This window comes from Dufourea novaeangliae, unplaced genomic scaffold (genome assembly GCF_001272555.1).
Source record: "Dufourea novaeangliae isolate 0120121106 unplaced genomic scaffold, ASM127255v1 scaffold55, whole genome shotgun sequence".
In the NCBI taxonomy this organism is placed as follows: domain Eukaryota; kingdom Metazoa; phylum Arthropoda; class Insecta; order Hymenoptera; family Halictidae; genus Dufourea; species Dufourea novaeangliae.
The window spans coordinates 1,385,635-1,402,127 of record NW_015373934.1 but is presented as its reverse complement, the minus strand read 5'-3'; the positions used below and the strand labels follow the sequence as shown (position 1 = coordinate 1,402,127).

Below are 16,493 nucleotides of genomic sequence, written 5' to 3'. Positions count from 1 at the left end.
GAGCGGTTCCAAATATAAACCCCTTGGTTGGAGGCGCGTCGTCGTGCCATCCATTCCTGGCCCCGGTTCGAGAGTTTATTTTCTATGGTCCCGGCGACACGTGCGCGCGCGAACATCTTGTGTACCGTCTTACTCCTCCTTGTCGTCGTTGTTTCGGACAGAGTTTCGCCAACAGCTTTTTCCGAGTGCACTGCACCACCCCGTAACTCTCTTTGTGCACGACACAGTTTCTACAGTGATTTCTAGAGGGATTGAGACAGTGGAATATCGTGATAGTTTACGCGAAAAGTTTGGTCGCGAGATCGCCGAAGAACGTTCCATTCCGTGAAGCTTCAATCGTGACAGTTTGTTGTCGAAACGTGACCGTTTCTGTCCCGTGTACCACGAGATCGACCGACCGTTTCTGTCCCGTGTACCACGGAATCGATCGACCGTTTTTGTCCCGTGTACCACGGAATCGATCGACCGTTTCTGTCCCGTGTACTACAGTATCGATCGACCGTTTCTGTCCCGTGTACCACGGAATCGATCGACCGTTTCTGCCCCGTGTACTATAGTATCGATCGACCGTTTCTGTCCCGTGTACTACAGTATCAATCGACCGTTTCTGTCCCGTGGACCACAGTATCGATCGACCGTTTCTGTCCCGTGGACCACAGTATCGATCGACCGTTTCTGTCCCGTGGACCACAGTATCGATCGACCGTTTCTGTCCCGTGGACCACAGTATCGATCGACCGTTTCTGTCCCGTGGACCACAGTATCCATCGACCGTTTCTGTCCCGTGGACATGAGATCGATCGAAGGGTACAAGGAACGTTTGGATAAACAGTGACGTCTGGGGACGCCTCGCGATAGGATGCCGAGGTTCTTCCGTAAGATGATCCTGTGCGGTTGCTCGTCCCGTACGGGGATCGACGGTCAAACGTTCGTCGTCGACGAGTCCGTGGACGAGGATCCGTCGAAATCCATCGAATTTATGACCGACGACGAGGAACGGGACGTGGACGACGTCGCGAAACATTTCGATTTGTCCGCCATTAAGTTCATAGACGATGAGGAGGAGGAGGAGGAGAATGGCGGTTCCGTTGGGAACGGCAGAGGTTCGAAATGGGAAGGAGATTGATCGATGTTTTTCGAGGGTGTTTTTATTGTTCTGATTGTGTATACAAGATTGTTATGCGCATACGATTCTGTGCGATTAATTTAGTTCGATGTTGTTCCATGTGCAGAGTTGGACGGCTTCAAGGCTGGTCGGGTGCGGAAAGCTTGGGTCATCGCTGTCGAAAGGTAATTATCCTATTCATTGTAATATATTGTTTATATTATAATATAATTTGCTGGTCTGGTGTTTCTTATTTTATCGATAGTGACACATTTCTATTTACATGATCGTAGGTTTCTGTATATTATGGTAAATAAAGGTGATCAGGGACAAACGTAACAGTTTGTCTTTTTCAGTCTGTAGCTTTTAAATTCTGTAGAATTATTGGGAAAATTATTAAATGACGAGAAACAGACTTTAATACTTAGAATATATTATACTAGCTTTTTAAAATAAGACTTTCTTTAAAATCACTCGTTTGTTAATTTTTGTCCCTACCCAAGAGAGATTGTAACACCGTATCTAAACGGAAAAAGCAACAGCTAAAAGGAAACATGATTTTATTTAGTCTATAGATTACATACAAACATAAATATAAGTTCAATTGTATAGTAAAATATTCTCAAAGTTTCAAAGAGATTGGTTTAATATATTCTTCGCAATAAATTCCCATAAATTCGTTCATTTTTAGCTGTTTACACCAGGCTTAAGTCAGTCCCCAATGAGCATTCATAACGTTAGGACACGTTTGTTGGTTTCAGGCGGGCCGAAGAAAGGCTTCAGAGGCTAGCGTCCCATTGGAAGATCCAGCCCCGCGATATTCAAGCGATCCTGCACCAAGAGGTAAGCAAGTCCAGCGACGATCTGTTAAGCGGCGTTTACACTAGGCAACTTTTGATAGGCCAATCGAGTCGATTGACTTGAAATCGTGCTCGACTAAAAGGTTTACACTATAGAAGGCTTCGTCGTCTGACTTTTTTTATCTGTTAAGCTGGTTAATAACTCAGATATGACGCCTTGAAGACGTCCATTTTAGGTCTAAGACGACTTTAAGCCATCTTTAACGCGTCATTGGGAAAATTAACAGAAAAAAAAACATCGTTGGTGAGTTAGAGTAAATTAATAATCGGCAGTAAATTATCCGTATGGATTTAATTTTGTCATTCACATTAGCAACGGTTTATCCATCTAGATCCATTTCTTTTATTATTTATCCGGTTTTTTGTAAATTTAAATGCTTGTATGTATTACTTCTGTCTGTAAATGTATTTACATTCTGCGAATTCCAATCTAATTTCGACATTTCCGTCCGTCTCAGAGCGATCTTTCAGTCGCTCGTCAACGACGATTTCACGGTGTGTTTACACGGTCAACTGCAGTTGAAACCATCGGGTTGTTCAACCAAAAGTACACCAACGGTCGACTAAAAGTCGCTTCGACTTGGTTCAAATCCTGTTTACACGGGCGACTTTGAACGAGTTCACGTCGATCGACCAAAAGTTGCCTAGTGTAAACGCGGCTTTAGAAGCCTAGCTTTTCCAGAGGCGTCTCTCGATCGGTTCGTAAGAAGAAGACCTCTCCATTGGCCTTTCACTTTAAGATCAACAACGTTTTACGTAATCATCCCGTGGAAACACGCGAATCGGTTGGTAACCGATTCATCGGAGTTTTCCGTTGATATCTCGTTAACAAAGCCTCGGAGAATATTTTCTATGAGGAAAAAACTGTTTCAAATCACTTTACAAAACGCCCTTTTGAGACACCCAGTATCTCGTAACCGATCGACTAACCACCTTGAAGTTATTCAGTTTCAAAGGATGCACGAAGATTTTTTTTATCAATTCTGTATAAGACATCTTTGCAGGTCTGATCTGTCGATGAGAGGTCCACTTATCAAATGATAAAATTGATAAACGTTCCAAATAGCACATGACGCCTTAAAAACGCCCATTTTACGGCTATTTCAGGTCTAAGGCGTTTTTAAGCCGTCTTCAAGGCGTCATTGGGCATCACGTGTTATCTGGGGACTTGATGCAACCTCGATCGATCGATCGATTCGCGCGTGAGGATTCGAACGACTCTCGAGTTCCTCGTAAAGGACAATGACAAGACTCACGACGAAGTAAACTGTCGATCGCTTATCCATTGTATTCAATACAATTAGTTCCTATTCTGTCGGCGTGCGCAGTGATCTATCGGACATTCTGATGAGCAAATCGATGGCATTTCTTAGTGAGGACGGCAAGGATCGGTCGGTCGGGGGAAGGAAGATCGTCAAGGAGGCTGCTTACACGTAGGGACGGGATCAAATCTCGGATAGCAGATAACGCTCAATGATGCCTTGAAGACGGCTTAAAGGCGCTTCAGACCTAAAATTGGATATCTTATGACAATACATTTTCTCAGATCTTTTGCACCTTTTATTACGATATAAAAGTGAAGAAATTAAAATTCTAAATTTTCCAAAATTTTTCACGTTTATCGTCGGTAGTTCTAGTGTTAAAAAAATAATAAACATTTCGCACCCACCACCTTCGACTTCAGTCCCGCTGGATTTCTGAAACAGTCCACTCTGGCGACGTATTCCACAGGTTGTGCTCGAAAAAAAAAAAAGAAAACGTTTTCCTCTGATATTTTCCTCTCTATCTGTCTGCCTCTCTATACTTGCTACTTTTTCGGTGCATATGTGTTATGTCGGTCGGTGCAAGGCGCGGGAACCGGCGATGAAAGAGTACATCGATCATGAGTCTTTTTCCTCGGCCGGTGGTGGATCCCATCCCTTTGTCCCCAAGCGCGACCGTTTGCCAAATGCCGCTGCTGCTCAGTCTCTGATCGTTTCGTGTGCCCTCGGTGTTCTGTGCAGATCAACGAGTCCGCCGCCGCCGCAGCCGCGTCCACGAGCGGGGAAAGCGCGGGCAAAAATGTGACTGGCAACCAAATTACCGTGACGCTCGCCGACAAGTAAGTGCCATTTCATTCTTGACTGTTCTTTGAGCTCTTTTCGCGCCCGACGACCTCTATCCACGAAGCGTTCAACTGGTCCGTTGGCCAGGAATTATTCTCTCGTTTCCAGGAACATTAATTGCAGAGCTATTTTTTTTTTTTGATTGGAAATAGGACAAGAGACCCCATTACTGGCACTTTAAGAAATTAATTTTTTGTATTAATTCAACGAAAGTATAAGTCTTTATTTGTATTCATTATTTAATATGTCGAATCGATGAATAAAGTTTAGTTAATTCACAATTCATTCATCAAATTCAATGTATTAAACTATTTTTTTAAATGATGTTGAATAATGGTAAAACTAGTATCTACGTAATGTCAAAGTTAGGGCAATGAAGGGTTTTAGCGTGTTGATTGCCATGACGGTCACCGATGACCGGCGAGAGTGTGACCGTCTTAAAACGTTCCACGCTAATGGAATCGACTATTGTTTGCAAACCGTACGGTGAAACGCGAAAAATTCGCGGTGCAAACCGATGGGAAGTGCAATTACAGGCCGGATGCGAGGAATAGCGATTGGCGTGATTGATACCCCATCGCGCGTTGCAACCGCGCATACCAGCGTTGTGTTTGTTCCGGTGGGACCATCGGCGTGTCAGAAGCGAATGTGCCACGCCAATCGTCCGAAGGTGCAGTCTACCTGGACATCCGATTAATCTAACCGTTTTAAAGATGATTAGACAGTAAATCATCGATGAGTGTTCGAAGGCTTCTTGTCACTGAACATTAAATGTTTCATAAACATACGCATTTGAAACAAGTATCATTGGCTGCAGAATACCAGGCTCTATTACTGTGCTAAACCACATTAAAAACATTAGCGTTACACCTGGTTTTCATCTTGTCAGTGCTAAGAAACCTTTGAACAATTATCGACGATTTACTGTAATATTTTAAAGGGCAAAAATGTATGATAGACCGTACCTTATTACATCGACTGCAATGATAGTCACTGAAAACAAGTTGCAGGAGTAGAGCGCGACAGTAAAGTTCAGATGAACACCGATTATTGTCACGAACGTCCGAAAATTTAGCCACGTTAAGGTGTGTCCGTCCGTTTCTGTCCCCCAGGGAGCCGTGCTCGAACGCCATCGCCGCGAAGCTCAGCAACGGCACGATCCCGAAGAGCCTCCGAAAGGACTCGAAGGACGGGAAGGACGCGCTCGAGAAGCAGCAGAGCTGCCCCGAGGAAACGAATCTTTTGGTTAGTCGGAACGACTTCCTATTATCCCTCTGGGAAAACGTCAATTTCCCTTCATCACTAAAAATGTTTCACAACTATTACTTAACTTTTATTTGTCAATCTTTGCATATAAGAACAGCGATTTTTTACTGTTCTTTACCATTCTAGTCCTTATGCAAGAAAAACGTACTATGGTAAAACTTGGTACTATAGGTACACTAATTCAAATTTTACCGTACTTACGTAAATCGCTCTCAGCTTTTATTCTCGAAACGACATGTTTCATCCAACATCGAAGTGTTAATATCCTTGAAAGTAAGGCTCCCGTGTGTCTATCTCTTTGCACCTTCCGCGATAAAAATGATTTCTCCTTCGCCGCTTATGTAAACCGTAGCGGCGTCGGCGCGATTGCTTGAGCGTGAAGCAAGCGCAAACATTTCCCGGAATCGCGATTCGTTGTCCGGTATATTACCGCGGTGCCTACTTCATTCCTCCGTAATTAATACCCGCGGCCCCGTGGCGACGACCAGGCGAAGTTTTACGATAAATCAACGAAAATGTCACCTCGGGAATTACGGCAGATTCACGGTTCGGTCGTGTTAAAGTTTCGATCGTCGGGAAGAATCGTCGCCTCGGGCGGTTCAATGTGAAGGAACAGCACGTTTGTTCGCTGGTTCATTCGCGACGGATGGGAGTTGTTCAGTGGGACGAATCGTGTTTGGACCAATCCCCGTGTGATTCATCGGTTCCAGACACCGGTCCAAGGCGGAAGAGCCGGGGAACGACGCGCGAGCAGTCCATTCCAGAATGGGCAAACGGAGGTGCTGATCGGGGAACCGGAGGGCGGGCCAAGGTCGCCGCGGGGATCGACGTCTTCGGCGGTGAACGACGGCAATTTCCTGAACCAACCGGACGAACGTGACGACCAGAAACCCATTTGCAGGCGAGTAGTACCGAAATTCTCACTTTACGTACATACACCTTCTCCTTCGGGGCACACTTTGTCGCCCGTCGTGTCGGTTCCGTTTGGGGCGTGGGAAGATTCGTAAGGGTTTTACCGTCAATTTGATCGATAGACGGTATATAGACCTGTTCTATTAGATTTTAGGAGAATTTACGCGAGCTGCGTTCACACGTAGATCCTCGATTTTTGGGCAGTGTGTACTCACGATATTGTAAGGGTTAGGATACTTCGTTTGAATTTGGCGCCACTTTTCTGGGAATATTCGTTGGGTCCACGTGGGCTGCCACAGTGAAAAAGGCAGTATGTAGTCAGACACGCGTTATTTCATTTTTTTTAAAGGTTATTAAGAATCGAAAATATATGATGCTATTTAGTTAATAGAGGCCTGTTGGTCTTGTCTACGATATTGATTTTACGGAAAATTTTTGTTACGGTACTTAAATCATTCAGCTTCCGCTAGGGGAAAATGTGGCGTAGGAAAAAGGCCTCCTACGACTTGGTAAATTTATTTCAAGTACCGAAATAAATTTTAAATCGAATGTTGATTCCAGAGACCAACTGATAGGAGGCCCTTCTCCTGCACTGCTTTTTCCCCTAGAAAATAACAGATCCTTCAAATCGAAGCGATCACTCTGAACTCTTCTCGCTACCGATTCTAATCCTCTAGCTGCAATAATTATCGCCTTGATTATACTTTTCCCGGAAGTTACGCGTCAGATCGAACATCGTTGATTCGATCCTGGTTCGAAAAGGATCGTAGGTATGTAGATCTCGCAGTTACCCGCACGCTAGGGACCCCGCCTATTGGTTTCCCCATATGTGTGTGCACGGATATTCCGCAAGTGACCGTTAGATGTCGCGTGAAGCGTCTTTGGTAACGTGCGGGACCGTCAGGAATCTCTGTTATCGAGGGAAACATAATTTAGCATAGTCGACCTCTAGGGAGCCGAGGCGACCGTCCAGAGGGCCCAACGACCGTTTTTAATAGAATTTCAGAGTGGAGGATTAATCTACTCCGCTGCTCGGTTGGCAGGCTCCGCGATTATAACGCAATAAGGATAATAACGCTAATGGAATACTGTATAATGCGAGGCCACGGGGACTCCTCGGCTGAGTTTTTATTCGGGAATTTTATCGCTGGACGATCGAGGAGAGCTCCTTCGGATTATGAGTTCAACGAGATCCTTGAACCTTGTCTGTTTCGTACTCGTTTTTATACTTGTTCGGACATCGGTATGCCGATCGAAGGGGCGACACTCTGTTTTGGGCCTTGAATTGGGTAATCGTTGTCTCGAAATCGGTACAAATAACCTAGAAACTAATCAAACGAATGGAATAGACAACTGGACTGCGATTTGTTGCACAGAGTTGGGCACAATTTTATTCGAATAATAAATAGTGAAAAGCTGTATCTACTCCATCGTTCTGAGCTGTGAACAGTCAATGAGATAAAATATATCATTTTGTTCGCAAGACTCCAGAGAATTAATTCGTGTAAAAATAACTATTACTGTAAAATCACAACGCAGCTCCAAATTTGAGAATTTGCAATTTTTTTCAAATTTAATTTTTTCAAAAACTGGACCAGATGAAAAGAAACGGTTTGTGAATTCGTATTTAGCTCATAAAGATCTATCTGAGACGCTTATTGTCGAACAGTGTAATTGTTTGCCAAATTTTGACTCATTCGAGAAGCATTATTTGATTATAAAAATTTTAATTGCCACGTTTTAATGATTTGTATCCTTTAATCGTTATTCAAAAGTCATTACCTAGGTAATGAATTTGCCCATCTTTGGTTTACTAGAATCTTTTACTCAGTCTTTCGCAGCGGAGTTCGTGTTTCTTCGTAGTCATTTCACCGGTATTTCATGCTCGTGACACACCCACCACGGTCGGTTGGTGTGAGTGCCGCCTAAACAATGCATTTTCCAGTCCTCGCGATGCACCGCCTCGCTTCTATCCCAGCGTTTCCCAACCACTCTCTGTGTTCTGGGGGGAAGACCTCGTCGCTTTTCTATCCGAATTATGCTCTTGTTGTGGTGCACTTTTTCGCTAATTAATTCACTAAATATTTATTTTTCACATTTCTGTAACCGAGTACGTATAAACAATGATGATTTTCCCCTATTTTTTTTATTATTCTACTTTTTATTTAAAAAAGACGATTACCACGAAAAATTTGAAAATTACGAGTAGCCCTAATTTTTTGGCCAGAGATTGTACATTCAGTCCTGTTTCGTTATTTTTAAAACGAGCAAGGAAGTGTCCGAGCGAGTGAAACGGAGCCACTCGGTGGCCGTTCTCCAGCGAGAAGAAAATTACCTTCAAGTTATTCATAGACGGGGCGCCAGGGGAGGCGGTCAGGTGCGAATGAATGCGCCCATTGACATCGGGTCACGTTTACACGGGGGAGTACAGGCTGGTGGTAGTTGAATGCCTCAAAACGAGCACTTTTAGGGGGGATGGTAAGCGTGTGCCAGCACAGTTTTTTTGAAATGTCGCGTGTGTGTGCCAACCCTCGAAATTGGGTTTCTCCTGGGATCCGCTGTTGACGATTTTTTTTTTTATTTTTTCGGTATGGATCCGTCGCGATCGGGCGCCATGTCGCCCCGATTCTTCCACCAGGCGGCACACTCGTCGCCTGTGTTTTTTTTTCTCGGCTGAGCCATCATCTCTCCAAAAGCCTTTCAGATTGCGGACCTCGTTTCCGCGTAACGAATTTCCTGTTTCGAAAGCCCTACGTTGATCCCAGCCGGACGGATGTTGACGCCTCGATGATCGAACGCCAGCCGTATAATACGGTACACCGAATTGCACGCGGTTTCCTTGTGTCCGCTGACAATGCCGAATCGAAACGTTCATCCGGGACTCTCTTGATTTTTCGTGCGAACGTGATCCAGTTAAGCATTTGTTTGTTCACCAGGTGCCTTGCGAATAGGAAACCTCGAATATCTTACCGTGACACTTTTGTAAGCCGACAGATTTAAATCGTCAGAAAGATATGCTGTCGCGAGAAAAGTGTCATGGATGAAGAATGTTCTATTTTCAGTTTATGGAGTGAAATATGTATTTCCCAATCTATACCGTATGAGGAAGTCCAATGATTCGAGCGAGACGGCGCTAGTGTAACTTTGTTTACCTAATTCATGAAATTCTACGTAATAATGAATCAGTCAGTAGCAGATGCCAATTATATGAGTCACCCTGTATACTATATTATAATCGAATCACGCGTGTCGTATATGATTAAGATAAACGATTCATTCATATTCGGAATATCACGACTACAGATGGATCCGCGAACAAACTGTCCAAACGTGTTTAGACACTTTCAAACATAACACCTTCGAAGATGTTTGGACACTGTTCCCAAACATAAGACGCTCAAACCTGTTTAGATGCTATTTCCAAATACAAGACGTTCAAACATGTTTGAACGCTTATCCAAACGCAATACGTCCAAACACGTTTGGACGTTTCTTCAATCACTGTTCCCTCGTTTGAACGTATCGAACATCGTTCGAACTGTTTGATTATTTCGTCAGAAGTTCGAAGGATGTTTGATTAGTTTGAATCACGAATTATCAACGGAGGGTTAGTCTCGATAACGACACGCGAGCAGACACTTCGCCGGGATCGCAATCTTATCCCGTATCACGTCGAAAAGAAAGACTTTCACGACGACGGTGACGAACGCCCCGTGACCGAGTCAGTGATTCGCGGTCTGGTGTCCGTTATCCGAGCCACGGATATCGATTCGCGGCTCACGAAATCGATATCGAGACAGCCCCTTTCTCCCCCCCGTTCACGTTCCCGCTCGCGCAGCGGCGTGTCCAGGCTCGTATGACATTTTTTCACGTCGTCGACGCGCACGCCTTAAAAAGACCCCGGCTATTCTCGCGTCGGGCCATCAATATTCCTGTCCTCGCCATGCCATCCTCGAAATAGATCGATCATCTTCTTCCTCGCCTTCGGAAGGAAGTACCGACCCGAGAACCAACGACTAGAGATGGGATAAAGTATATCAGAAATACCTAGATTTGAATGTAACTGGATCCTAGTTTCGAACGTTTCATAGATACTTCGAAAAAGGAAAGCAATAATTTTAAGTATATTCGAACCCTGGCCGAATAAATTCGAACCTTCTGTGAGTATTTCTGTTTTATTAAGTTTGATTTGTTTTTTTTTTTTTAGTAGTTTTATTTAAATAACTGTTCTTAGAAATTGGGAACGATACTCTGGGTATAATTAATGATACACGGAACTGTAGCTGTGTTCATTCCCACGTTCTTATCTTACGAATACATATTCGTCCCCCTATTGTACAGTACTGAGTGTATCCCCATTATTCAAGCTAGGCGGCAAGAAAAGTCGAAGCAGGCGGGTACACGTGTATTATTTTTATCGCTTCTTCTTCTTTGAGATGAACAATCAATCATATGCAACAATCACCGTAATGTCACAAAAAAGGTTATAAAATATAGACTCCTCTCGATTACTGTCCCAAACTTGGGTTCGCAGCGGGACAATAATCCTGTAGGGAGGAATGCTTCACACCCTCCTTAATTCGTTTTTTGCCCAAAGCCCGAGCCTCGACAACAAAAGTTTGACAGGTTCCACGTCCCCCAGTGACGGGTATAACGCCTGGACAATAATCGTGTAGAACAAGCTAGAAGATGTCGCAACCTTTTTCGCCTCATAACTTCTCAAGGAAAAGATTCCTAAACTCAAAATTGTTATCCTTAAACTCTATACAACAAGTACTATCCATAAAAATTACTTTCACTCCCAAAAAGGTTTCCCAAAGGAAAAGTTGATCTGACCAGAATCTTTTGCCAGTCACTGCATGTATATGGGGGCGCCAAAATTACGTTCTTTAGGGTCTCTAAACGATTTTAATCTCCGTTCCTACTTCAACCCGACAGTTCTACGGTTCTTTCTGTCCCATACGTAAAATCCGTGAAAAATGGAAGGAAACGTTGCACCGTTGCGTCGTACAGAGGTTACATGTAGCGTACGCGTAGCTTAGGTCCGGTTCTCCTCGGCTGTGTATATAGCGTTTCGTGGAGGTTCTCCGTGACACAGCCGTGGAATACCGATTGCTCACTCTCCCATGGCGTTTCCTGTTCCGACCACGTATCCCCCACCTTGCTTTCAAAATAAAAAGCACGCACAAGGAAAAGAGAATGAAAAGGATAGCGGTTGCGAAGGGGGAGGCGGTGCGGCAGAGGGAAGGGCGGTAACGAGGATGACGGCATCGTCGAATCGACGCTGCACGGCCGCCGCCGCCGCCGCCTCGGTCTATTGTTCGTCTGGTCGCATTATGCGCGTCATTCGACGCCTTTTCATTCGTACGTGTTCGTGTTCCCGCAGAGGATCTGCCCGCGAAATTTCCGCGACGATCCGGTGACACGTTTGATCGCAATCGACGTCGACATGTCCGCCGCCATCGACTACTCCATTTAAATCCTTCGGTTCGCGCGCTGCTGGGCCCCTGTGTCTGTCCGTGAAGCGAATCCGCGAATGGAATTATGCTCGTACGATCTCTCGGCCAGGTGCTCTCGACGGAATTTTAATAAAAGAGAATGCTGGATATTTGCTTGATTGAAACTGGAATTAGACTCCCTGAATGGGGAGAATCGTGAAACGAGAGTTATGATTCATGGTTATGGTGGAATTGTTGACACTTGGAACTTGGGAATTGGAATATAGGAATGGGGGACTTAGTAATAGGGTGCTTAGGGATACGGTACTTAGTAGTAAGGACCTTAGGAATTATGAACTTAGCAATAAAGAACTTAGGAATAGGAAACATACGAATGGGGAACCTAGAAATAGGGGACTTACGAATAAGGAACTTAGGAATAGGGGACTTAATAACAGAGAGCTCAAGAATGAGAAACATTTGAATACGGAACTCAGGAATAGGGAACTCAGGAACTGCAACTCATGAATTTTACTGTGATTAATATCTCGTGGGGCGTTCTTCGTCATCGGTGACTTCCACGAGTCCGTTTGCCAGCGATTCTATCGCCGTACATCAGAGAAAGAACTCGACACCCTATACAATGTGATTCTAACTCCACGCTGGATCGTGGACGTGTCTCGAATTTAAACTGCATTCCCGCTTCGTTGATCTCATAATAGATTTATCTTATCGACGCAGCAAATACATCATAATAACCGATGAATTGCAAATTGTATTTATACAAAATATTTACAATTTAAATTACAGTCCCTCATCTTAAATTCATGGTTGCCATTCCACGTAGTGCCCTAATGCACTGGTGGTTTTTTTTTCCGAATAATGCATTCGATATAGATCATTGTTAACAGGTTGATTTTCTGTACTCACAGAAAATCCCAGTTTCCTTCCCCTAGATCAAAGGGTTTCCAAGAACCACCGATCGTCGTGCTTGTCGGCACTCGTGTAACGAAAGAGCCCTGGTACGTTCTCGTGTTTTCAGGTGTTATCAAACGATCTAGTCGCGAGATAGCCACCGTCTCCGCCAGCAGACAAGCGTTATTTACGTAACACAACGATAAGAAGCAGTGGTTATCGCGATACAAGCTGTTGAAAAGCCGATCGGGCGCGACATTTAAAAGTGTCGAACGAGGGCAGATTTATTCGCCATTGACACCATTATGCGCAGAAACGCGACGGGAATAACATTGGAAAGAAATCGCCCGGTATATATTAATCATGTTCGGAGATTCATCACGCTCGTCACGCGCGTGATTCTTCTTGCATCTGCCCTTCGAGCCTGCTGTTATCTTTATTACTAGACTGCGCATCGATTATACATTCAATGACATAAAAGAGAAAAATCATGAAAAAAAAAGAGCTGACAAAAATTTTGCTATAATCACGTTAAAGCTCTCTTGAAACCACGTTATACCTGATAAAAACATTTTCGATCGGACTGTTAATAACAGAGTAATCTCTACTGATCACGATCCGTGGTTCTCCCTGTATACTATCGAAAATTCACAAACAATATCGGTGAACTAGCTCTGTCCGTCTCTCAGGCGAGTCGCTTCGCGTGTTTTGATGCGCACGCCGAACTGATACGCACGCAGGGGCGCTCTTGAGAGTGCCGCGAAGTGTCGAGAGTGCCTCGTTCACTGGGGCCTCTTGCGCGGCCTTCATGAAAGTGGTTCGAACCGTTAACGCGGGCGCTTTCGTTCCGTGCTCTCCATATCCGCTTTTGAAACTCCGAAATCGAGTGGTCTCTCGGCCGCGTGTACTCTTCCGTACCGTTTAATCGGTGTTGCTCGCCAGCTTTCCACGAGAGCCGCGCCGTGATCTCTCTGGGCTCGTTGGAAACTCGCCTTGTCTCGAGTCCGTTTTTATCCTCACCTCGACTTTCGGACGTTTCGTTTCTCACCTCTCGAAACACACATATCGATCATTCTTATTGCAAATTGAAGAGTTTCCATGAAGGAAAATGGCGATCACGCTGCAGAATGTGCTGTTGCAATTTAGAAGATGCATAACTCTGTTTTCTGATCAGGGGACACGTTTAATGGATGCGAGAGGAGTGGAATGGGGAGTGGGATCACTGAGAACATCGAACTTGGGAGCTTCGTGGCTTGAACGATCCTCCTCCCCAACCCCACTATATAATAATAATACGTTGGATGCCATGGGGGTCACCGATGACCTCCACTCTAGGGAGTACACTTTTTGATATTATTAATATTGGACCATAAATCGGTAAACTTCTACAAACTAAATGCCAAAAGTAGATAACATAGTTGACTTTTTATAAAGGATAAAAAAAGCACTTCGTTATTTTCAATCTTTTGAACAATTATTTAATCTCATTAACTGTTTAAAGCTCAGAATGATGCCCTCAGATACTGTTGCTTTTCACTATCTATTATTCAAATAAAATTCAGCCCAACTCTGCCAAAAGCATTTAACGAGGCTCATGACACCCGAACTCCATGGAAAGTGTCTCCCATCCTCCATGAAAAGGCTCTAATGGATTCCGACTCGACGTCCATTGATTGGAATTCCATCCACTCGACCGTACGATCAACCCCCTCGAAACGAAATCTTACTGGGTGGTGAAATAGGTCGAGCGGCCATTCCCCCCCGAAAGTCCTCGATTCGTTTCGTGTCGAGCGTAATCCCCAGCCAATGCGGCTCACGTTCGGCTGAGAGCCACTGACCTATTGTCAAGGTTCGGAACGACGAACGTTAATTGAAAGTTCATTATACGACCGTGTCCCGTGGTCCTTGTCTTTCCGTCCTAGACGACCGTGCAGTCACCACGAGCAATAAAAATGGGTAATGCTCGACGGCAATGCGCTTTCCTTTCGCCCAGGTAGCGAATCCCCTCGCGACCTGAGCCAAGCGTCTCGGGGACAATGGCAAATTTTTGTGAAAGAAAGGATCAGACCAACCAGCGAATGGTCGACAAGTGTTATAATTGGAGAGGGAATGTGTATTGGCCCTCGAGGAAATCTGATTACGAACAATAATAAATAGGGTAAATGTCCCAATTACTGCCAGTGTCCCTAATAATATAATTTTATTTATTTTATTTAGTAAGAACGTAACGTATAAAGAATTGTGCACAAGAAATTTTATTATTATAATGGGACTTCTAACTTCACAAAGAAAGCCAAGTCACTTAGTCCAATTTTGAAAGAGTTGTTCTGTTTTAAAGGGTGTACGAATACTTTTTTGCCCCACTGTAGGAACACTGGGATGGTTCACAAATTTGGTGATATCCTTGACTTTTTCGACGTGCTCACAATTATACCCGAACCTTCGAAATCGCACGATAATCGTGACTCCTCGTCCATCGTAATTCTGCCACCTTCTTGTAACCCCGTCCAAGTTTCCACACCTAGGCAGAAAAATCGTACAATTGCCAAAACTCGGACGTGAAACAATTTCACCTTGATGCCGATTCGACGGCGTCTCCGTCGCGTTCAAGGAGAGTTCGAACGGCTTCAAGGATTCACCGCCGCACCCTCAAAACGTTTCGAGTCCTTTGAGGATCATTCGCGTGGGCGGCGAACCTTTCGAGAATTTTCTGTCGATTCGAGCCCGTCAATGCCAATTAAAAATTCGTACATTTCAACGCTCGAACTTCTGCTGCACGGAACGTGAATAATTTCCCTTTACTTGGAAACAAGTCACACCCAAAAATATCAATTATTCAGCTGACAACGATTCAACGTTTGCCAGACAATATTCGGTATATCCTCCGTAAAAGTTTACGAACGTTCAGGAATGTTACGTTCACGAGGTAGCACGCCCATTCCCAAGGGGAACTCTCACCATCTCTCTCAAAATACGGCGCCGCCCTTTTGTAGCCGGAGTCGCGTTACACGCCGCGAATTCCACGAACCTGTTACGATATTCAATACGGAAAGATTCGTGATATATATTCCGAAGTGATTCAAAGGATCCGCCGAAGGAAAAACCATTACCAACCGCCACGGTGCCCTTTTTCAATGGAATCGTTACGGGAAAAACCGACGGCCGAGGCTTACCTGCGACTGTTTACTCGTACCTGACGCCATTGTGATCCGTTCCCCTCGTCCACCACCTAACCCCTCCGCCCCCCAAAATTCAGGCTGTCGTGTCGTGACCCAGGGGCCACGTTTAAGCCCCTTCCATACTTTCCACGGTCATCGATCTTCGGTGGTTCACGTCTGTCGACGGTAATTTGTAGTTTTTCATGGACCTACCTGTCCCATTATCGTCTGGGATTCGCTTTCTTAAAAAGAACGTTGTCGACACTTGTATCTTCTTGTACGATTCGACCATCGAAGTTAGTTTACATTGTTCACTGCAATATAATAAAACGGTAAAGAACAACGATGAAGATTGTTCATTTGTGTTACACAGGCCGTTCCACCTAAGGTGAACACTTTCAGTATCTCGCTTGTTTTTGATGATACAAAAAAGAAATTTGAATGGAAAGTATTATACATATTTGATTAGAAGGAGCAAATACTGATAAGCAAAAATTTGTCTCAATCTCATATTCATCGAAATTTCAAGGTCATGATTTTTGTTTAAACGGAACATATTTTTATCACCGTGACATAATAATCGAGATCAAGACCGATACAATGACCTATAATAGATTTTCTGCAAATCAAAAACAAGTAAGATACTAAAGCTGCTCACGTTAGGTGCAACACCCTGTATAACGAAGATCACCTGGGAAATGATTCACCAGGGATGGTCGAATCGTTAACTGTGA

General features: G+C 44.3%; 1 protein-coding gene across 1 annotated transcript in view; it reads left to right on the top strand.

Moving 5' to 3' along the window:
* Nucleotides 1-16,493, top strand: part of LOC107185262 (MAGUK p55 subfamily member 5-A) — a 68,068-nt gene that overhangs the window by 16,898 nt on the left and 34,677 nt on the right. The window contains exons 4-8 of the mRNA XM_015572917.1: nucleotides 1,233-1,290; nucleotides 1,867-1,948; nucleotides 3,969-4,066; nucleotides 5,183-5,315; nucleotides 6,047-6,237. Of these exons, the coding sequence (XP_015428403.1) occupies nucleotides 1,233-1,290; nucleotides 1,867-1,948; nucleotides 3,969-4,066; nucleotides 5,183-5,315; nucleotides 6,047-6,237 (562 nt within the window). The remainder of the gene's footprint in view (nucleotides 1-1,232; nucleotides 1,291-1,866; nucleotides 1,949-3,968; nucleotides 4,067-5,182; nucleotides 5,316-6,046; nucleotides 6,238-16,493) is intronic.